General features: G+C 39.1%; 1 protein-coding gene across 1 annotated transcript; it reads right to left on the reverse strand.

Annotated features, from left to right (window-relative positions):
• Positions 1-80: 80 nt before the first annotated feature.
• Positions 81-15,117, reverse strand: mmut (methylmalonyl CoA mutase). The gene is made up of 13 exons (XM_063495406.1): positions 15,022-15,117; positions 13,525-13,958; positions 13,067-13,434; positions 12,821-12,978; positions 10,180-10,351; positions 9,763-10,011; positions 9,438-9,549; positions 7,886-8,001; positions 6,349-6,464; positions 5,175-5,306; positions 4,916-5,063; positions 3,220-3,387; positions 81-2,816 (listed from the first exon to the last, which is right to left on the reverse strand). Exons 2-13 carry the CDS (start codon positions 13,919-13,921, stop codon positions 2,688-2,690), a joined length of 2,265 nt encoding a protein of 754 aa, XP_063351476.1. The 5' UTR covers positions 13,922-13,958; positions 15,022-15,117; the 3' UTR covers positions 81-2,687.
• Between the last annotated feature and the right edge of the window lie 80 nt (positions 15,118-15,197).

Consider the following 15,197-nt stretch of genomic DNA (forward strand, 5'->3'; position numbering starts at 1 on the left):
TTCTCAGAATTCTGAGAAAAAAGTCAGAATTTTGGTCAGAATTCTGGAAAAGAAGAAAAAAAAAAGATGTGCCCACTTTTTTTTTCTTTTCGGTGGCCCTAATTCTCCTCCGTATCTCAGACACACTCACTGCGAGAACAGTAGCACATTTGAGAGCGGCAGCCAATCAGAAGAAAGCTGGCTTAAATGGAGGGTCGTTTTTGAACTGTGAAATGTGGAAAGCAGCTAGCTCTGGAGTTAGGTATTAAAAATACGGGACTAGTAATGAGCAGGATAGGTCCACTTTAATGATTCAATATACACATGTGTATTTAAATTGGTTTGTGATTATTTTTGAGATACTTAATCTGGTTTTCCTGAAAAAAAAACACAATCATATTCTTGACTGACATTTTATTTCAGGAACAGCACAGGCAGTTACCGTATGTGTTAAGTAGGTATTGTGTTAGGGTATTGTATCGTATTGTGTTGTACTGTTATTTCAGCAACCTGACATATGCATGGTTTAATCAGTGATTCTGACATCACCCATGTTGTGAGCATGTACTGTATTGGTATCTCTTTCTATCTCGGTCCAGTGCAGTCTCACGCATCTCGCCCAGCATCATAGGATCCCTCTCTTTGGAGTTTATCTTGTTTTTACGTCAGTTAAGTTTCTTTGTAAGTCCCGCCATCTGCTCAAGCTCATGAAATTAATATTACAGACATAGAATTTCTTTTTTTCTGTTTATGTTTATTTTTGTAGCTTTAATGCTAACAGCGTGTGGCCGTGTGTGCTGGTAAATATCTGTATTGGGATGTCCTTTTGTTTGATAGCATCTGAAAGAGCTCATTCTTGATTAAGAATGTGTATGCCTGAAATCAGTGTAATGAAACAGAACACACGTGGCTTTGCTTTCATTCGTTTTCAGTCAAAGTCGTGTCATGAACACTGGCTGCTTTTAGTCAAAGTCTACATGCTTGTTTTTAAATGTGGAGCCAGAATGTGAAGTGCGTTACATTTTCAAAACACCTCTCTAATACAAGTGTGTTGTAACAGAGCCTCATCTGCAGCTCATTCGGCTTTGAAAGGTTTGATTTAGTGTTGAGACATCGACTTAAAGGTGGTATGAACTGAATCTTCTGCTGATGTTAACTCCCTTTGCCTTTGATATTGGAGTGGTGTTTTAATTTTGTTGTGTGCGGCAAGTAGACTTTTTTATTTCTTGCAACTTGTAACTACTGTTGACGATCTGAATTTGAAAATAAACACTTAATGAATGCATTGAAGTCTTGGAAAACGAATTCACGGTGCTAAAGTGTTACACAATCACACATTCGATCTCCAACACGAATAATGAAAGAGCAACAGCTGCTTTTAATGGTGAGGAGGTGGTTGTTGAAGACTGACATTTAAGTCTATGTTTTCTTAATCTCGTTTTAAAATCGGGGCATAAAGGTCGCCAAAGCCAGCTGACGTATAAATCCATTAAAGGCAGAAGGGTGTGAATTTGCATGCATTTCATATACATGTATTGCTTTCCTCTTAGTATGCGTTTCAGATATGCCTTGATTCAATTCAAGGTCATCGAGAGCAGAATACAAACTGTAACCATATACTCCACCAAATCCCAAAGGTGGAGATCTGGTGACTGTGTCATTTGAATACAGTGAACTCATTGTTGTGTTAAGAAACCAGTTTCCAATGATCTGAACTCTATTGAGTGACATTAAAATATGGGTGCACTGTGGTCATGAAGGAATGGACGTTCAAAACAAAAATACTCAGGCACTGGTGTCAATGTTCACTTGGTACAGACCATTTTCTATAAAGTCTACAGATGGTTATATGTGGAAATCCCAGTAAATCAGTAGTTGCTAAGATACTCAGACCAGACCATTATGCACCTGCAACTATGTCACTTCACTTAAATTGTCATCTTTTGTCCTTTCACAAGAACATGCTTCAGCTTATACATTTCCAAAGTTCACAGTATTTATTTTGAGTAAAGACCAGTAAACCGAATTCAGAGTCACAATCAGAAAAATACTTTTCTGTAACGACTTCATAAACTCTGACTGCTGTGACGGGGTTTTATCCTCGGAACAAATTTATGATTGATGCAAAGAGGCGAGATCAGCGCGACAGAAGGCCACTTACACGACAATCATATCCATGAAAATAAGAGGCAGGGATAAAGTTATACAAGAGGATTATTTTGATCAATCTCCACCACACTGGCACTAATCACACTCTGCTAAGTTATTAAATTACACAGAGACATTTCAAAAAATACATTCAAAGCAGGTTTGTGGTTTTCCCCGTGTTTTATCTTGGACTGTAAAAATAAAAAGGCAAATTTCTGTCACATCATAATCCTAATTGGAATAACAGTGTATGATAAGTGCTTTCTTTTACACTCTGAAATTTTCTGGAATTTCAGATGTAATATAATCAGACTGATTAAGAAATCAATACAAATCACACACAGGTATGATGCAAAGGGTGAAATCATTAACAAACATCATTCAAATCCTACTGAGGAGGTTTGTCTGACGTTACATTGTTCATTTTGAGTGTTGTTAATGAACACACAAAAAACGAAATGTAACAATTAGTCTTCTTTTTCTTTTACATCCTCGTGCTACCAGTCAGACTGATCCTGTACAGATGCTTGAACAAGCAGTTCGCTTTTTGTAGTTTGCTTTCACATTGCTTGTCGATTCTTTTCCAGGCTCTTTTCAATGTTGTCAATAACCTCCACTGCAGCCTGTGGGATCCTGGTTCCTGGGCCAAAGATGGCGCATACGCCACTCTGGTACAAGAACTCGTAGTCCTGCATTCAAACAGAGGCGTCACACGGTTTAGATTCATGGTGTTCAGGCGTGGGATGTTGGTAAATCTTTTAATCTTTAAAAAGGCGATGCACTCTTAAAAAACGAAATAGTAATTAAACTTTTATTATCTGGAGTGGGATGGATATTGTCAATTAATTACCACAACTTCAATAATCCTTGAAAGGTAAAAGGATTTAAGTGTTCAGCAAATATTAAGCTAACAGGAAAAGGATGGAAAGAAAGACACTTGAGCATTTATAGCTTATGTTTTTCACCTATCTGTTTAATTTCAAACCTACAATCTTAGACTTACATTTCAGGCTCTAAAAAAAGGCGCATTAGGAGATAAAATCCTCTGGAATGCTTTAATTATCCAAAGGAAACCATGCATGGACTGTTTACCTGGGGTGGGATGACACCTCCACAGATGACAAGTATATCTGGCCTGTTGAGTTTTTGGAGTTCCTTGATGAGCTCTGGCACCAGGGTCTTGTGTCCTGCGGCCAGCGTGCTGACCCCGACACAGTGAACGTCTGCATCGACCGCCTGCTGGGCCACCTCCCGGGGGGTCTGTTTAGGAGAAAGAAAGAAGAGGAAAACACACAAGCAACTCAGAGTGAGGTGGGCAGGATTTGAGGAAAATAAACATGAATGCAACAGTAATGCTGCTACTGTATTGTACTCAAAAATGTCTTCTTTTTTTTTAAAAAGTAGAACTGCCAAAAGGCCCAAAGATCACTTAATGTGTCTTTTTGTTTTCATGTGTCACATTTTAATAATGAAGGAACCTCCAAAGGCTGCTTTTCCATCTAGAAATGTTATTTTTTTTATTTGTTGACTGTGCCTACACAGTTTTTCACAGAGGGGTAAAGAGCCTCTTCCCATCATTACTTCTAAAAGACTCGACTCTCACATTACTAGATTTATTTTTCCATTATACATTTCTCTTAATTTTTTTCCTGACAAAACCCCAGAGAGATTTTTGTCTCCTCCCACCATCTAAGCGGGGATCTCTTGGTTGTTAGGCAACTGTGTAAAGCATTACAATGTGGAGTCACTCCCAACAGTTTTTAATGTGTGTTTTCTAAATCCTATTTCACAGTCTCATCTCTTAGTTTCAATATTTGATATGTTGTTTTGATTAATTTTTCCAGTTTTTTCAGAAACAGCGTAATACTTCATTGAGTTCCCTCTGTCTTTTTTTATGAGCTGGGCTAAAAATAACAGCAGTTTAACGCCACGCTTTACTTACCACCACCAGCTGAGCTTAACACCAAGCCCTGTGATCAGTGGTGCGAACTCACGCCAACAAAGTGTGACATAATTAGCTGTAGGGCTCACCCAATTCAAAATGCACACAGACCATGAGATCATCTGGCGAAGCTTAAATAAGCACCTTTAGGTTGTCTGAACTTTTGAACTCAGACTGTCCAACAAAGATGCAGCGACTGCGTCTGTATGACTTCAGCGGCATGTCATTCATTTTTAAATAATTATGACAATCGCCAACAGCATGTTTTCAGCTTATATATGCATCTGAAATTCACTTAAAGCTAATGCAGTATGGAGTCGGGGTTCGTCACCATTTCTTGATGTAGCTTGTCAGTACTAGCAGTTCCTCACATTACAGAGCATTATGTAGAGAGCAAAACCTTTCCGATTACATAGAAATCTGAGGTGTGAGTATCAGTTATTATTTTAACTACTCTTTAACACAAAAGAAGACCTTAAATGCCTCGGACACTTCAAATAACAGAAAAACCGCATGTGGCGGGGTGTGGCCTGGGCGCAGCTGCACCTCTCCTTAGACAACCTGGTGGTCTCGGGCTCACCAAGGAGCACCATATCAATGCCGAACAAGTGCAGACACCCAATCGACATAGCCTGCTGCAGCTCAGAGCTCCTGAGCCTACAGTTTTTGTATTGTATGTATATTAATCACGCTTCTCTTCCACTCGAGTGTGACAGCTGCAGTAAGCACCGACAACAACACGGTCCTGGTACCGAAACAAATGACCAAACAATTATGATATATATATTATTAGATTGAGGTCATTACAGACAGTAAAACGTCCTAATTCCTTGGTACAACATTCACCTGAAACAGTGGTCCGATGTCTACGTCAAAGCCCAGGTCTGCAAACCCCGTGGCGATAACTTTGGCACCTCTGTCGTGACCATCCTGCCCCATCTTTGCCACCAGCAATCGAGGATTCCTCCCCTCATGCCTCTTGAACTCTGCAACTCTTTGTTTGTTTTTTTTATGGGGGGGAAGAAGAATTTTGCTTGAATCAGCAAATCGAGTGTCTAGCATGTAAATTATAAAGTTCATGAAATAAATTGTTATTATTTTCTACCTGTTGTTGGCCAGAGTGATCTCTTCATGCTCTCCGAACTCAGTGCGGTAAGCCCCGCTCACCATCCTGGTGCTGGCCTTGTGTTCACCAAACACCGTCTTCATGGCTTCGGTTATCTCACCAACAGAGCATCTGCAGAAAGGAGCAGATTCGAGTGATAAATAATCATTAAGTACTATTTTAAGATATCCGCACTCAATACACTAATAGCTTGTTTTTAATTATAGCATTACAAATTTTATCATTGTATGCTCATTATGAATTATGGCAGCTCTCATGTCATCACTGATCCCCAGAGGGTAATAAAAAAGCAACAGATAGGTAATTTTACTGCTAATTTTAAATCAGCTGTTGAAATGTAAATTACAGAGGCACTAGTGTTTATATGACAAAACACAGAATATTATATTGGAAGGAATTTAAATGGTTTTGTAGAGATAACCGGATATGAAGCCGTTATAAGTGTTCCCAGTCAGGCCCCTGCCTCCAAGGAAATGAGCTGCAATTAGCACGTGTACTCTTCACATAATATTGCACCCAAGTGTTACACAGTTCATAATTACATTCTCACATAAGACCAGAGAGTGACGTCGATAATGTAATAATAACGTTTAATTTCACATGTGACCGGCTTCTTAACCTAATATCAGAGTAACTAATGACTATTAAATAACCTGCTGCAGATTATCAGAACACACCAGTCAGACCCTGGTATTGTAGAAGCTGTAGCACATGAACAGGCTGCAGGTGTGCTGGTGTGTAGAGATGACATTATATATCGATTATATTCTGTGTTTTACGCCTTTTAACCTTCTATTCCTCGTGATTTGGTTTGTCACATAACAGTTTTGGGTATGAAAGGAAAATGAAAACCGGTGCTAAAAGTTACCCAAAAACAAAAACCCCTTGAAGAAAAAGCACACAGTGGATTACAGTGTAGTGGTTAATACATTCACACAGGATATAATAAAAGGGGGAGGGTGCATTTAATAGCAGTTATCTAGTGCTGGGAAAGGTCACTGTGCTCATTTGAAGGCACTGATTAGGAAACAATTTAGACTGATTAACAAAGGAACATCAGACCAGAATAAAACTACAGCCTGACTGAGGTTTTGAAGCAGCATTCACGCAGACATAAGACTGATCAAAAAAGCTTTTCTGAGTCAGTTTTGACCTGGCTCTTGATGCCTCCACAGCCAGAGCTAAAAGGTTGCCCTCCCTGGTTCGGGCACACTCCTCAATGGCAGCCAGACACTTCTTGGCTTTCTCAGGGTCACGGCTCTCCCTCACCTAAAGAAAAGGAGGCAATGTGATATAAAAATGGCACTTAAATGTTTTAATCCATCATGCTGTTGTTTATACTGCTTATACAGGTTTGGGTACTTTTGTTTTTATCATTTAAGGAATATTTCAAAACTCAGAATAATGGTGTCAAGCCTGAACTTGAGATTATTATTCATGCTTTTATTTCTTCCCGTTTAGACTACTGTAACGGTCTTTTTACTTGTTTCAACAAATCAGCCTTAAATCGTCTTCAGACTGTGCACAATGCTGCAGCACGTCTCTTAACAGGCACCAAGAGACGATCTCATATTACTCCAGTTTTAGCCTCCCTTCACTGGTTGCCTGTAAGTTTTAGGTTTCATTTTTAAATTTTAGTTCTAACCTTTAGGGCCCTACATGGTCAAGCTCCCCAATATTTATCTGACCTGCTGAAACCGCATTCATCTTCTCAAGCTTTAAGTTCATTAGACCAGAGACTGCTGGTGGTACAGCGCACTCGTTTTAAAACTCGTGGTGATCAGGCCAATCAGGCAGCAGCATCACGGCTGTGGAATTGTCCTCCACTGTCTCTACGCTGCACGGACTCCATTGCTTCTTTTAAAAAACAGCTGAAGACATTTTTATTTAGAAAAGCATTTGATTAATTTCTTCTTAGGTTGTTTTTATTGTTTTACATTGCTGTTTTATTTACTGTTACATTGTTTTATATTTCCATTTCTTGTGTAGTAAAGCACTTTGTGCTTTTTTTCTCTGAAAAGCGCTTTATAAATAAATGTTACTTACTTTTGTGTGCGGAAAATCGTGATGAATTTTTATATTCATCACTTGGTTATGTCACCAAACTGGGATCATATGTAGAAAAGTACATTTTGCAGATAGCTCATTGTCTCACAATGTGTAACTATCCTAAATAAAGCTGTAGGGTCTGAACACAACAAAGTAGTTTATTGTATTCAGTTCAAAAGCTTTTGAGACGAATACCTAAATAAAGTGCAAAATAAGTTTTTAAGCAGTAACTGCAAAGAAAAAAATATATATATTTAATACAAATTAATATATATATATTTTTAATGTGAGAGAAAGTTCAATAAACACTCAATGTCCAAAGGAAAATAGATTTTTATTTCTAACATTTCATGTTTCAGGCTTTAAAGGGCTAACCTTTTAGATATAAAGTGTTTTGAATGACCAATGTTGTTTTGGAACCGTGTAAATAAAAGTGAATAAAGTGAAATATTTGAGAAATTTAAAAAACCATTAGAAGATTAGAAAGCCTTGATGTTTCCCAAACTCTGCAAACCGTTTTTTCCTGTTTAAAGAAAAAAAACACTCCTGTGCTGATTAGAAGGCGCATGTGTCTTTGAAAGGTGCGGTATATTATACTTGTCATACTGCCAATTCATCAAGCTGTCAACTGTACCACTGACCTTTTCCAGTTTTTCAATCTGCTTCTGGCGCACAGCAGTGTTATCTATGGCCAGGACCTCCACCGTCTCCTCTTTCTCCAGACGGTACTTGTTCACACCAACAATAACTTCTGAGCCTGAAACATTCAGGAGAATGACAGAGGATAAATGACAGACACAAAGTATGTAAATGGTAACATATTAGGGGGATGATGAGAAGAAATGAAGATCATTATGACGCATCTGGTGAGAAAGGTTATCCTTTTAAATATACAACCTCAAATACTGCAACCTTCAAATACAATTTAAACTGCAACACTGCAGCATTTAATGAAAATATTAGCTCATTTTGAATGTTATGGCAGCAACACATCTCTAAAAAGTTGGGACACGGCCATGTTTACTGCTGCGTAGCATCCCCCTCTTCTTTTAACGACAGTCTATAAACGGAGGAGACGCGCTGCTGGAGAGGACTGTTGTCCTGTTTATGTCTGATGGAGGATTCTAGCTGCTCAATAGTCCTGGGTCTTCTTTGTTGTATTTTTTTAGTTTCATGATATTTCAAATGTTTTCAACTGATGAATTTAGCACGAAGTCACACAGCTGTGAAAGACAGTGTATGCCGTTTGGCATCATATTGCTGAAATATGAAAGGCCTTCCCTGAAAAAGAAATACATCTGGATGGAGCATATGCTGCTCTAAAACCTGTTTTATACCTTTCAGCACTCACGGCGTCTTTTCAGATCTTCAAGTTGCCAATAAATAGTCCCTCTCCTTTTTATTACAGAGGACACAGCCTCAGTGTTTTCCAAAAAGAAGTTCAAACTTCAGTTCATTCAATCACACACCAGTTTTCCACTTTCCCTCACTGTGGCTCAGAGAATATTCAGAGACAGTGATTTCTGGAAGTGTTGAGCTGCACTGATTTCTGAGTAACAGAATCATGTCTGTTTTGTGTCACAGGCACACAGGCTTGATTTTCAGCCTTGTCTCTAGCGCACAGAGATTTCTCCAGATTCTCAGAATCATTTGATTATATTATATACTGTAGATCATGTAATTACTCTAAAAATATCTAATCAGTTTTGGGAGATTGGTGAACATCTGCCTGTCTAAGATGCTCTTTTTATACCCGATCATATTGGTGACATGTTGCCAGTTAACCTAGGTAGTTACAAAATGCTCCTCGAGCTGTTTCTTTAGAGTGACACTTACTTTTCCAGCCTTTTGTTGCCACCATCCCAACTTTTTTTCCAGACATGTTTTAAAATGAGCTAATACTCTTCATAAAATATAAAATCAGTTGAAACATTTTATGTTTTCTATGCTCTATTGTGAATAAAATATGGGTTTTAGAGATTTGTTAACCACTTCTTTCGGTATTCACATTAAAACGACATCCCTTTTTTTTCTCTTTGAATTGGGATGTAAATTCTCCATTTCATTGCAGCACAGTTCCACAGGCAGAGCGCAGGTTAAATGTTAGGACTGCTTTAAGTAATTAAAGTCAGGAGGGAGGTTAAAGAAAGAGAGGCTTTAAGGCCTTATGAAGAAGTCACCTTTATGCAGTACCTGAGTCAATGCGGGCCTGTCTACGAGCAGCACATTCCTCAATACGCAGCTTTGGAATTCCCTCGGCTACCGCTTTGGCCATGCCTCCCATCTCTTCGATGTCTTTAATAAACTATAAAAAGCAAAAGACCGGCTATAAAAGAATCTCTTTATGATTATGGGTTGCTGTTCTAAAACTACAGCAAGAGCACTTGGAGTAAAGGAGTTTCAAAGAGACAAATAAAACCTGCATAATACAAGATTCAGGTCAAAAATGGATCGGAGGAAAGGGTTAATCAATAATGAATTCACCGCTCTGGTTACTGCCTTTGGCCCTGCAACCAACCTTCAAAGCAGTGTTATAGACATCATCTGTGAGAGCCTCCATCATGTGCGAGCCTCCCCAAGGATCTGCAACTTTGGGGATGCCCGACTCCTCCTGGATGATGATCTGAGTGTTCCTGGCGATGCGAGCGCTTTTCACGGTGGGCAAGCCCAGAGCTTCATCGAAGGAGTTGGAGTGCAGTGACTGGGTCCCCCCAAACACAGCGGCCATGGCTTCAATCACCGTGCGGATCACATTGTTGTATGGATCCTGAGAGCGGTCACATGGCACATTAATACTGATTAATTCATTTACAATTTTCATTTTTACATTTCTGTCTTTGTTTGCAGATTTTGAAATCTAACAATTCTGGATCTCAAAGTTGGCCAATTATCTCCTCGTACTGTGAGAGCATTCAATAAAACAATTCATACTTACTTGTTCAGTGAGAGACCAGCCTGAGGTCTGGCAGTGTGTGCGCAGGAGGAGAGACTTGGCATTCTTGGGCTGGAAATTTTCTTTAATGAGCGTAGCCCATAACCTCCTGGCTGCCCTCAGCTTGGCAATTTCCATGTAGAAATTCATCCCGATGCCCCAGAAGAACGACAGCCTGAAAAGAAAAACACAAAAATGTCAAAAGAGAGGTTTGTTAAAAATTACAAGTGACACATCAGTGTAGAATTTAGTGTTTTCTATACAGAAAAAGAGCTTGGCCTTGGTGCCTTATTATGGATTATATAAATGTCACTAAGCAGCCAGATAATAACTGTCACATACACCACTGGTATGTGGTACAAGTTAGCTAAAGATCAGATCAATCAGATCATTGTTTGGGACAGAACCTTTCTTCCCTTCCTGTTATTTGCCATCCTTATCCAGCACTTTCCAAATCAAGAGGGTACATCATCCAAAATCAACTGCAGACCGCGCCAAATAATAACGATCTGAATAATTACAATTTTATATCCAACCTTCTTCAACTGCCTGATCTGTCTCAGGCTGACATTTATGAAAAGCACAGCCCCGGCAATAAATTGGCGAAGCTACTATTTCAATTGATTTTGGCACGTTGCAAATATCCTGGCATCAGTGTGCACGTCAGCTGCTAAGTAGCAATTACAGGAAAGACATGGAAAGGTTTTTCATCACATATTTGGGTCATTCTATGCCAGTTCATCAAATGCCTCCCACCCCAGATTTGTGTCAAAAAAATGGGAAAGATAGGCTTCTTAATAGGAATGACACAAAACAGGGTCCCTACAGTGATCAGTATTCTCAAGAAAAAAAAATACAGTTCCGAGCAAAACTCTTTTTATATATATTTTACCTACAAGGAGCAACTTTCTTGTCATTTTTTGTAATGTTTTTGAGCAATAGTTCTCCAGGATTCCTGAAGATTTGGGACATTTGGTTGCTTTTTCACATATTTTCAGTCCAGTGCTTATACCTGACCATTTTCAGAGGAATTTTTTAGTTTGTTAAGCCGCTTAACACCAACCTATGAATCATTCAAACATAAAAAGGCACCCAACTCAAGTGATGAACCTGTGTTAAGTCTACACATAACAGGCAAAGGACCACTTTTTAATAGTCTCTTTAGGCCCTTTGTTCTCAGCAGCCTGTCACAAAAAACAACATCCCCAGTTCAAGCTTGTTAGAGCTGTATGAATTCTGCTTTAACCTCACAGACATTTATGTTTGCACGTTTCAATAAACTGCTGCACATATTACCATCTTTCTAGCAAAATATGCTGAAATAAGAAGGGCTTGAGGTTAGCTCCAGACTTTTTATTTATGTTTTTCAAGTGTAAATTTTTAAGCTGTGATGGCGCTCAGCACACACCCTTTATTCTACACCAGAAAAAAAAAAACTGCTGGACTGTGAGGGTGCATAAATAAAAACACACATAAATATGATTCATACCTGATACATGAGAGAGAACACTATCATGAATTTTTGATAGATTCTGGAAAAAGAGCTAAATGCTCTAAATGTGTCTAAATTTACACATTTAGACAAGCTAATATATTGGTTCCTATTAATAAATGAGATATACCTGAACAAAGACCACAGAGGAAAGTTGCCCTCTTTATTGTATCTTGCAGACACAGTCATGAAACTGGTCTTTGAAGCCTTTTTCCCCCCAATTATTGCTCTGATCCTGGGTTTAATTTGCTGGAGCAGCAATTGACTGGTAACCTGCACCACTATGGATGGATTCCATAGTGGTGCAGACCTCAGGCTGGTCTTTCACTGAACAAGTAGTGGATCCTCACTGTGGAATTATTTAGTTTCAATATTTTAAGCCTTTTCTAAACATGTCTTGTAACCTAACAAGCCTTATCTGGAGGCTCACTGGAGTTGTTTCGATACTGGCATAATGACACAACAACCTTAAATATAAAGACCACCAGACTCCAGATGTGAAATGTTTAGACAGCTTTTACAAAAAATAAGGTTCCAATCACTGGCACCCCTGGGACTGAATCTATATATTTGAAAACGTATTAAATATAGAGGAATACCTACCTTTTATCTCATTTAATTTACAAAAATAACTTTGTAGCACCTCTGTTAATATTGTCAAATGAATGTGATGTAGTTATTTTTTAGCATGACTGAACTCATATTAGCAAAAAAACATGTAATTTGTGCAATTCCAAGAAAAACTTGATTTTTTTTTTTTCTTCTTTCGGTGGTAAATTGCAGCGGAAATGATGAGCATGCAATACCTGCATGTTTGTTTTCGATAATAGTTAACGATTAACGGTTAATTTGCTTTGCTTTTATGGTGATTCACAGTAATTTAATGGTTTGATATAAAAACATTTGTTTACTGGTTAAATGTGGCTCATCGCTGTCATTGTGCATTAATACTAATGTACGTTTTGTCACTAAAAGGACATTTACTGAGCATCTTATTCATTCACCAACATCACAACTGTCATTTGTTGATATTGTGGCCATCACTGGCAGCAACCTGCAGGCATTTGTGACGTGTTATATCATAGATTTCTTAGAAATATAAACTATTATTAAATAACATTATTATTATTAAAACACTTTGTCAACTTTTACCTTGGAGCAAATTCATCTATGGTTAAACCTGCTTTCAGTCCAGTGCGGCAGTACTCCAGGCCGTTAGCAATGGTGTAGGCTACTTCCAAGATGGCATCAGCGCCGGCCTCCTGAAGATGGTAGCCACTGATGGATATGGAGTTGAACTTAGGCATGTGCTGTGAACATGACCGTGGTAGTAAATCAGTTACACTGTGTTCAACAGCACCAGAAAAAAGGTTTGATTAAACCTGTGCTAGTACATACCTTAGAGGTGTATGCAAAGATGTCTGCAATGGCGTGCATGGAAGGTTCCGGGGGGAAAATGTAGGTGTTGCGCACCATAAATTCCTTCAAAATATCATTTTGAATCGTGCCAGTTAGTTTCTCTTTTGGAACGCCCTGCTCCTCTCCGGTGACAATAAACATTGCCAACACAGGGATAACTGCTCCATTCATAGTCATTGAAACAGACATCTTCTCCAATGGGATTCCATCAAAGAGTAACTTCATGTCCTCAACTGTATCTATAGCCACTCCAGCCATGCCCACATCTCCGTGGACCCTGGGGTTGTCCGAGTCATAACCACGGTGTGTCGGGAGGTCAAAGGCCACAGAAAGACCCTGCTGACCAGCTGAAACGAGAGGGTCAAAGAGTAGCGTAATAATTATATCAACGCAAGTTTGGCAGAAATGTGAAAAATTTAGACCACAACAAAACCTACCCTTTATGTTGTCTTTATAGAACTTATTGCTCTCCTCAACAGTGCTGAATCCAGCATACTGCCTGATAGTCCAAGGTCTGTATGTGTACATGGTGGGATAGGGCCCTCTAGTGTAAGGAAACACTCCTGGCAATTCATCAACAACATCTTTTGAGTCTGCTTTGGTGTACACGGGCTTGATGTTAATCCCCTCAGGAGTGTGCCAGATCAGATCTTCTGGGTTCTTCCCCTTCAGCTGTTTCTTAGCCAGACTGGCCCATTCAGAATGCAGCTCAGCACGGTCCTGACAGGGTCCTGAAGTATGGATCAGAGAGCAGTGTGTGAGGGATGAGGAGACTGAAGTTCTAACCAGGTGCCGGGCAGCCATTGCTGCACATGCCCTCTGTGCGGTCAGCATGCTTACAGTTGGCTTAATCACTCACACATGGAAAAACCTGGAGGCAGAAGAAAAAAAGCTGGTCAAATCAGCAGTTGTAGTAGGTTGGAACAATCTGGCAATTTCCAGTTAATGACTAATTAAATCTGTTTGACAGTTTAATACAAAACACAGCAGCAAGTGTCACTTGTTAAACTAGAAATTTAAAGCTTACATGCAATGTTCTAATTTACTTTGGAAGATATTTTGCATGCATTGCTAGAGTTGCCTGTTTCATATCCTAAAGTGTTTTTGAAAGAAAATTAAATGATAATAAATCCATGTACTCAAACTTTATAGCAGATTGTAAGTGCAGGCTAGGTAGTCTGCAGTGATGTGGTTAAGTTTACAGAGATGGGCCGTGTTGGACGGTTGCAGGGCAGACCGAGGTATTGTGGTCACGGCTAGGTTTGGTCCTGGGTACCAGCAGAGACATTTACAAGAGAGAGATATGGCACTCAGTTCTAAAATGTAATTTATGAGATCATTTATATTTTAGATTGAAATTTATTGGTAGAAGTATACCTACCAGGGGAGAAGCTTTTAAAATCTTATGTGTGCAAAGTTTGCAAACTTTTATGCAAACTGAATCAGATTTGACTGAATATTCTGCACATCAAGTTTTTATGGTTTGCTGATCTTTAAATTGCATGCATTTCAATGTGACTAAATCAAGTTAAGTAACAGGCGGTGGACACCTGCTCTTTCGTGGCGTATTTTAACGTGCAGCTGATAAGAAATTAAAAGAGAAGATGCTAACTAGTTATTAGCATAGTGGTAAAGAAACAAGCTGAACAAACACATGACTACATCACACTTTATCAAATTACAAAACCACGCACTGTTTAAGTCGCTGTGGTGGAATAAAACTAGAGACTTATATGAGAGCAATATGCAAAAAAATAAAAAAAGACTAGGCTCGTTGCTAAGCTAAGTCAGCTAGCCGTAAAACGTTAACGAGCTGCACTCGTTCGCAATGGCGTAAACGTAAAAGCAAAACAGTGGTATACAACATGAGACATATTGGTGCCTCGCGTGTTTAACAGTGAGTATTTTCAGAGATATTACAACAGAATTCTGACCTTGTCGTTTGTTTTCTTGCTCAGACTGGTGACAGGCGTGTGTGCCTGTAGCCAATGGAGTTTGACAACAGAGACAGTCAGCCAATCGGTTGCGAGAATCAACTGCAGTACCCTTTGACCTATTACACCGGAAACACATGTTACAGCAAAGATATTTGACTGTCGTAGAGATGAGC

The sequence above is a fragment of the Pelmatolapia mariae genome, linkage group LG15 (genome assembly GCF_036321145.2).
Source record: "Pelmatolapia mariae isolate MD_Pm_ZW linkage group LG15, Pm_UMD_F_2, whole genome shotgun sequence".
In the NCBI taxonomy this organism is placed as follows: Eukaryota; Metazoa; Chordata; class Actinopteri; order Cichliformes; family Cichlidae; genus Pelmatolapia; species Pelmatolapia mariae.

Coding starts and splice junctions, on each gene's coding strand:
- mmut (XM_063495406.1), bottom strand. CDS start 13,921: ATGCTGACCGCACAGAGGGCATGTGCAGCAATGGCTGCCCGGCACCTG. Junction 10,352..12,820: donor ATAGATGAATTTGCTCCAAG/GTAAAAGTTGAC, acceptor TTTTCTTTTCAG/GCTGTCGTTCTTCTGGGGCA. Junction 5,064..5,174: donor ATCACTCTGGCCAACAACAG/GTAGAAAATAAT, acceptor AAACAAACAAAG/AGTTGCAGAGTTCAAGAGGC.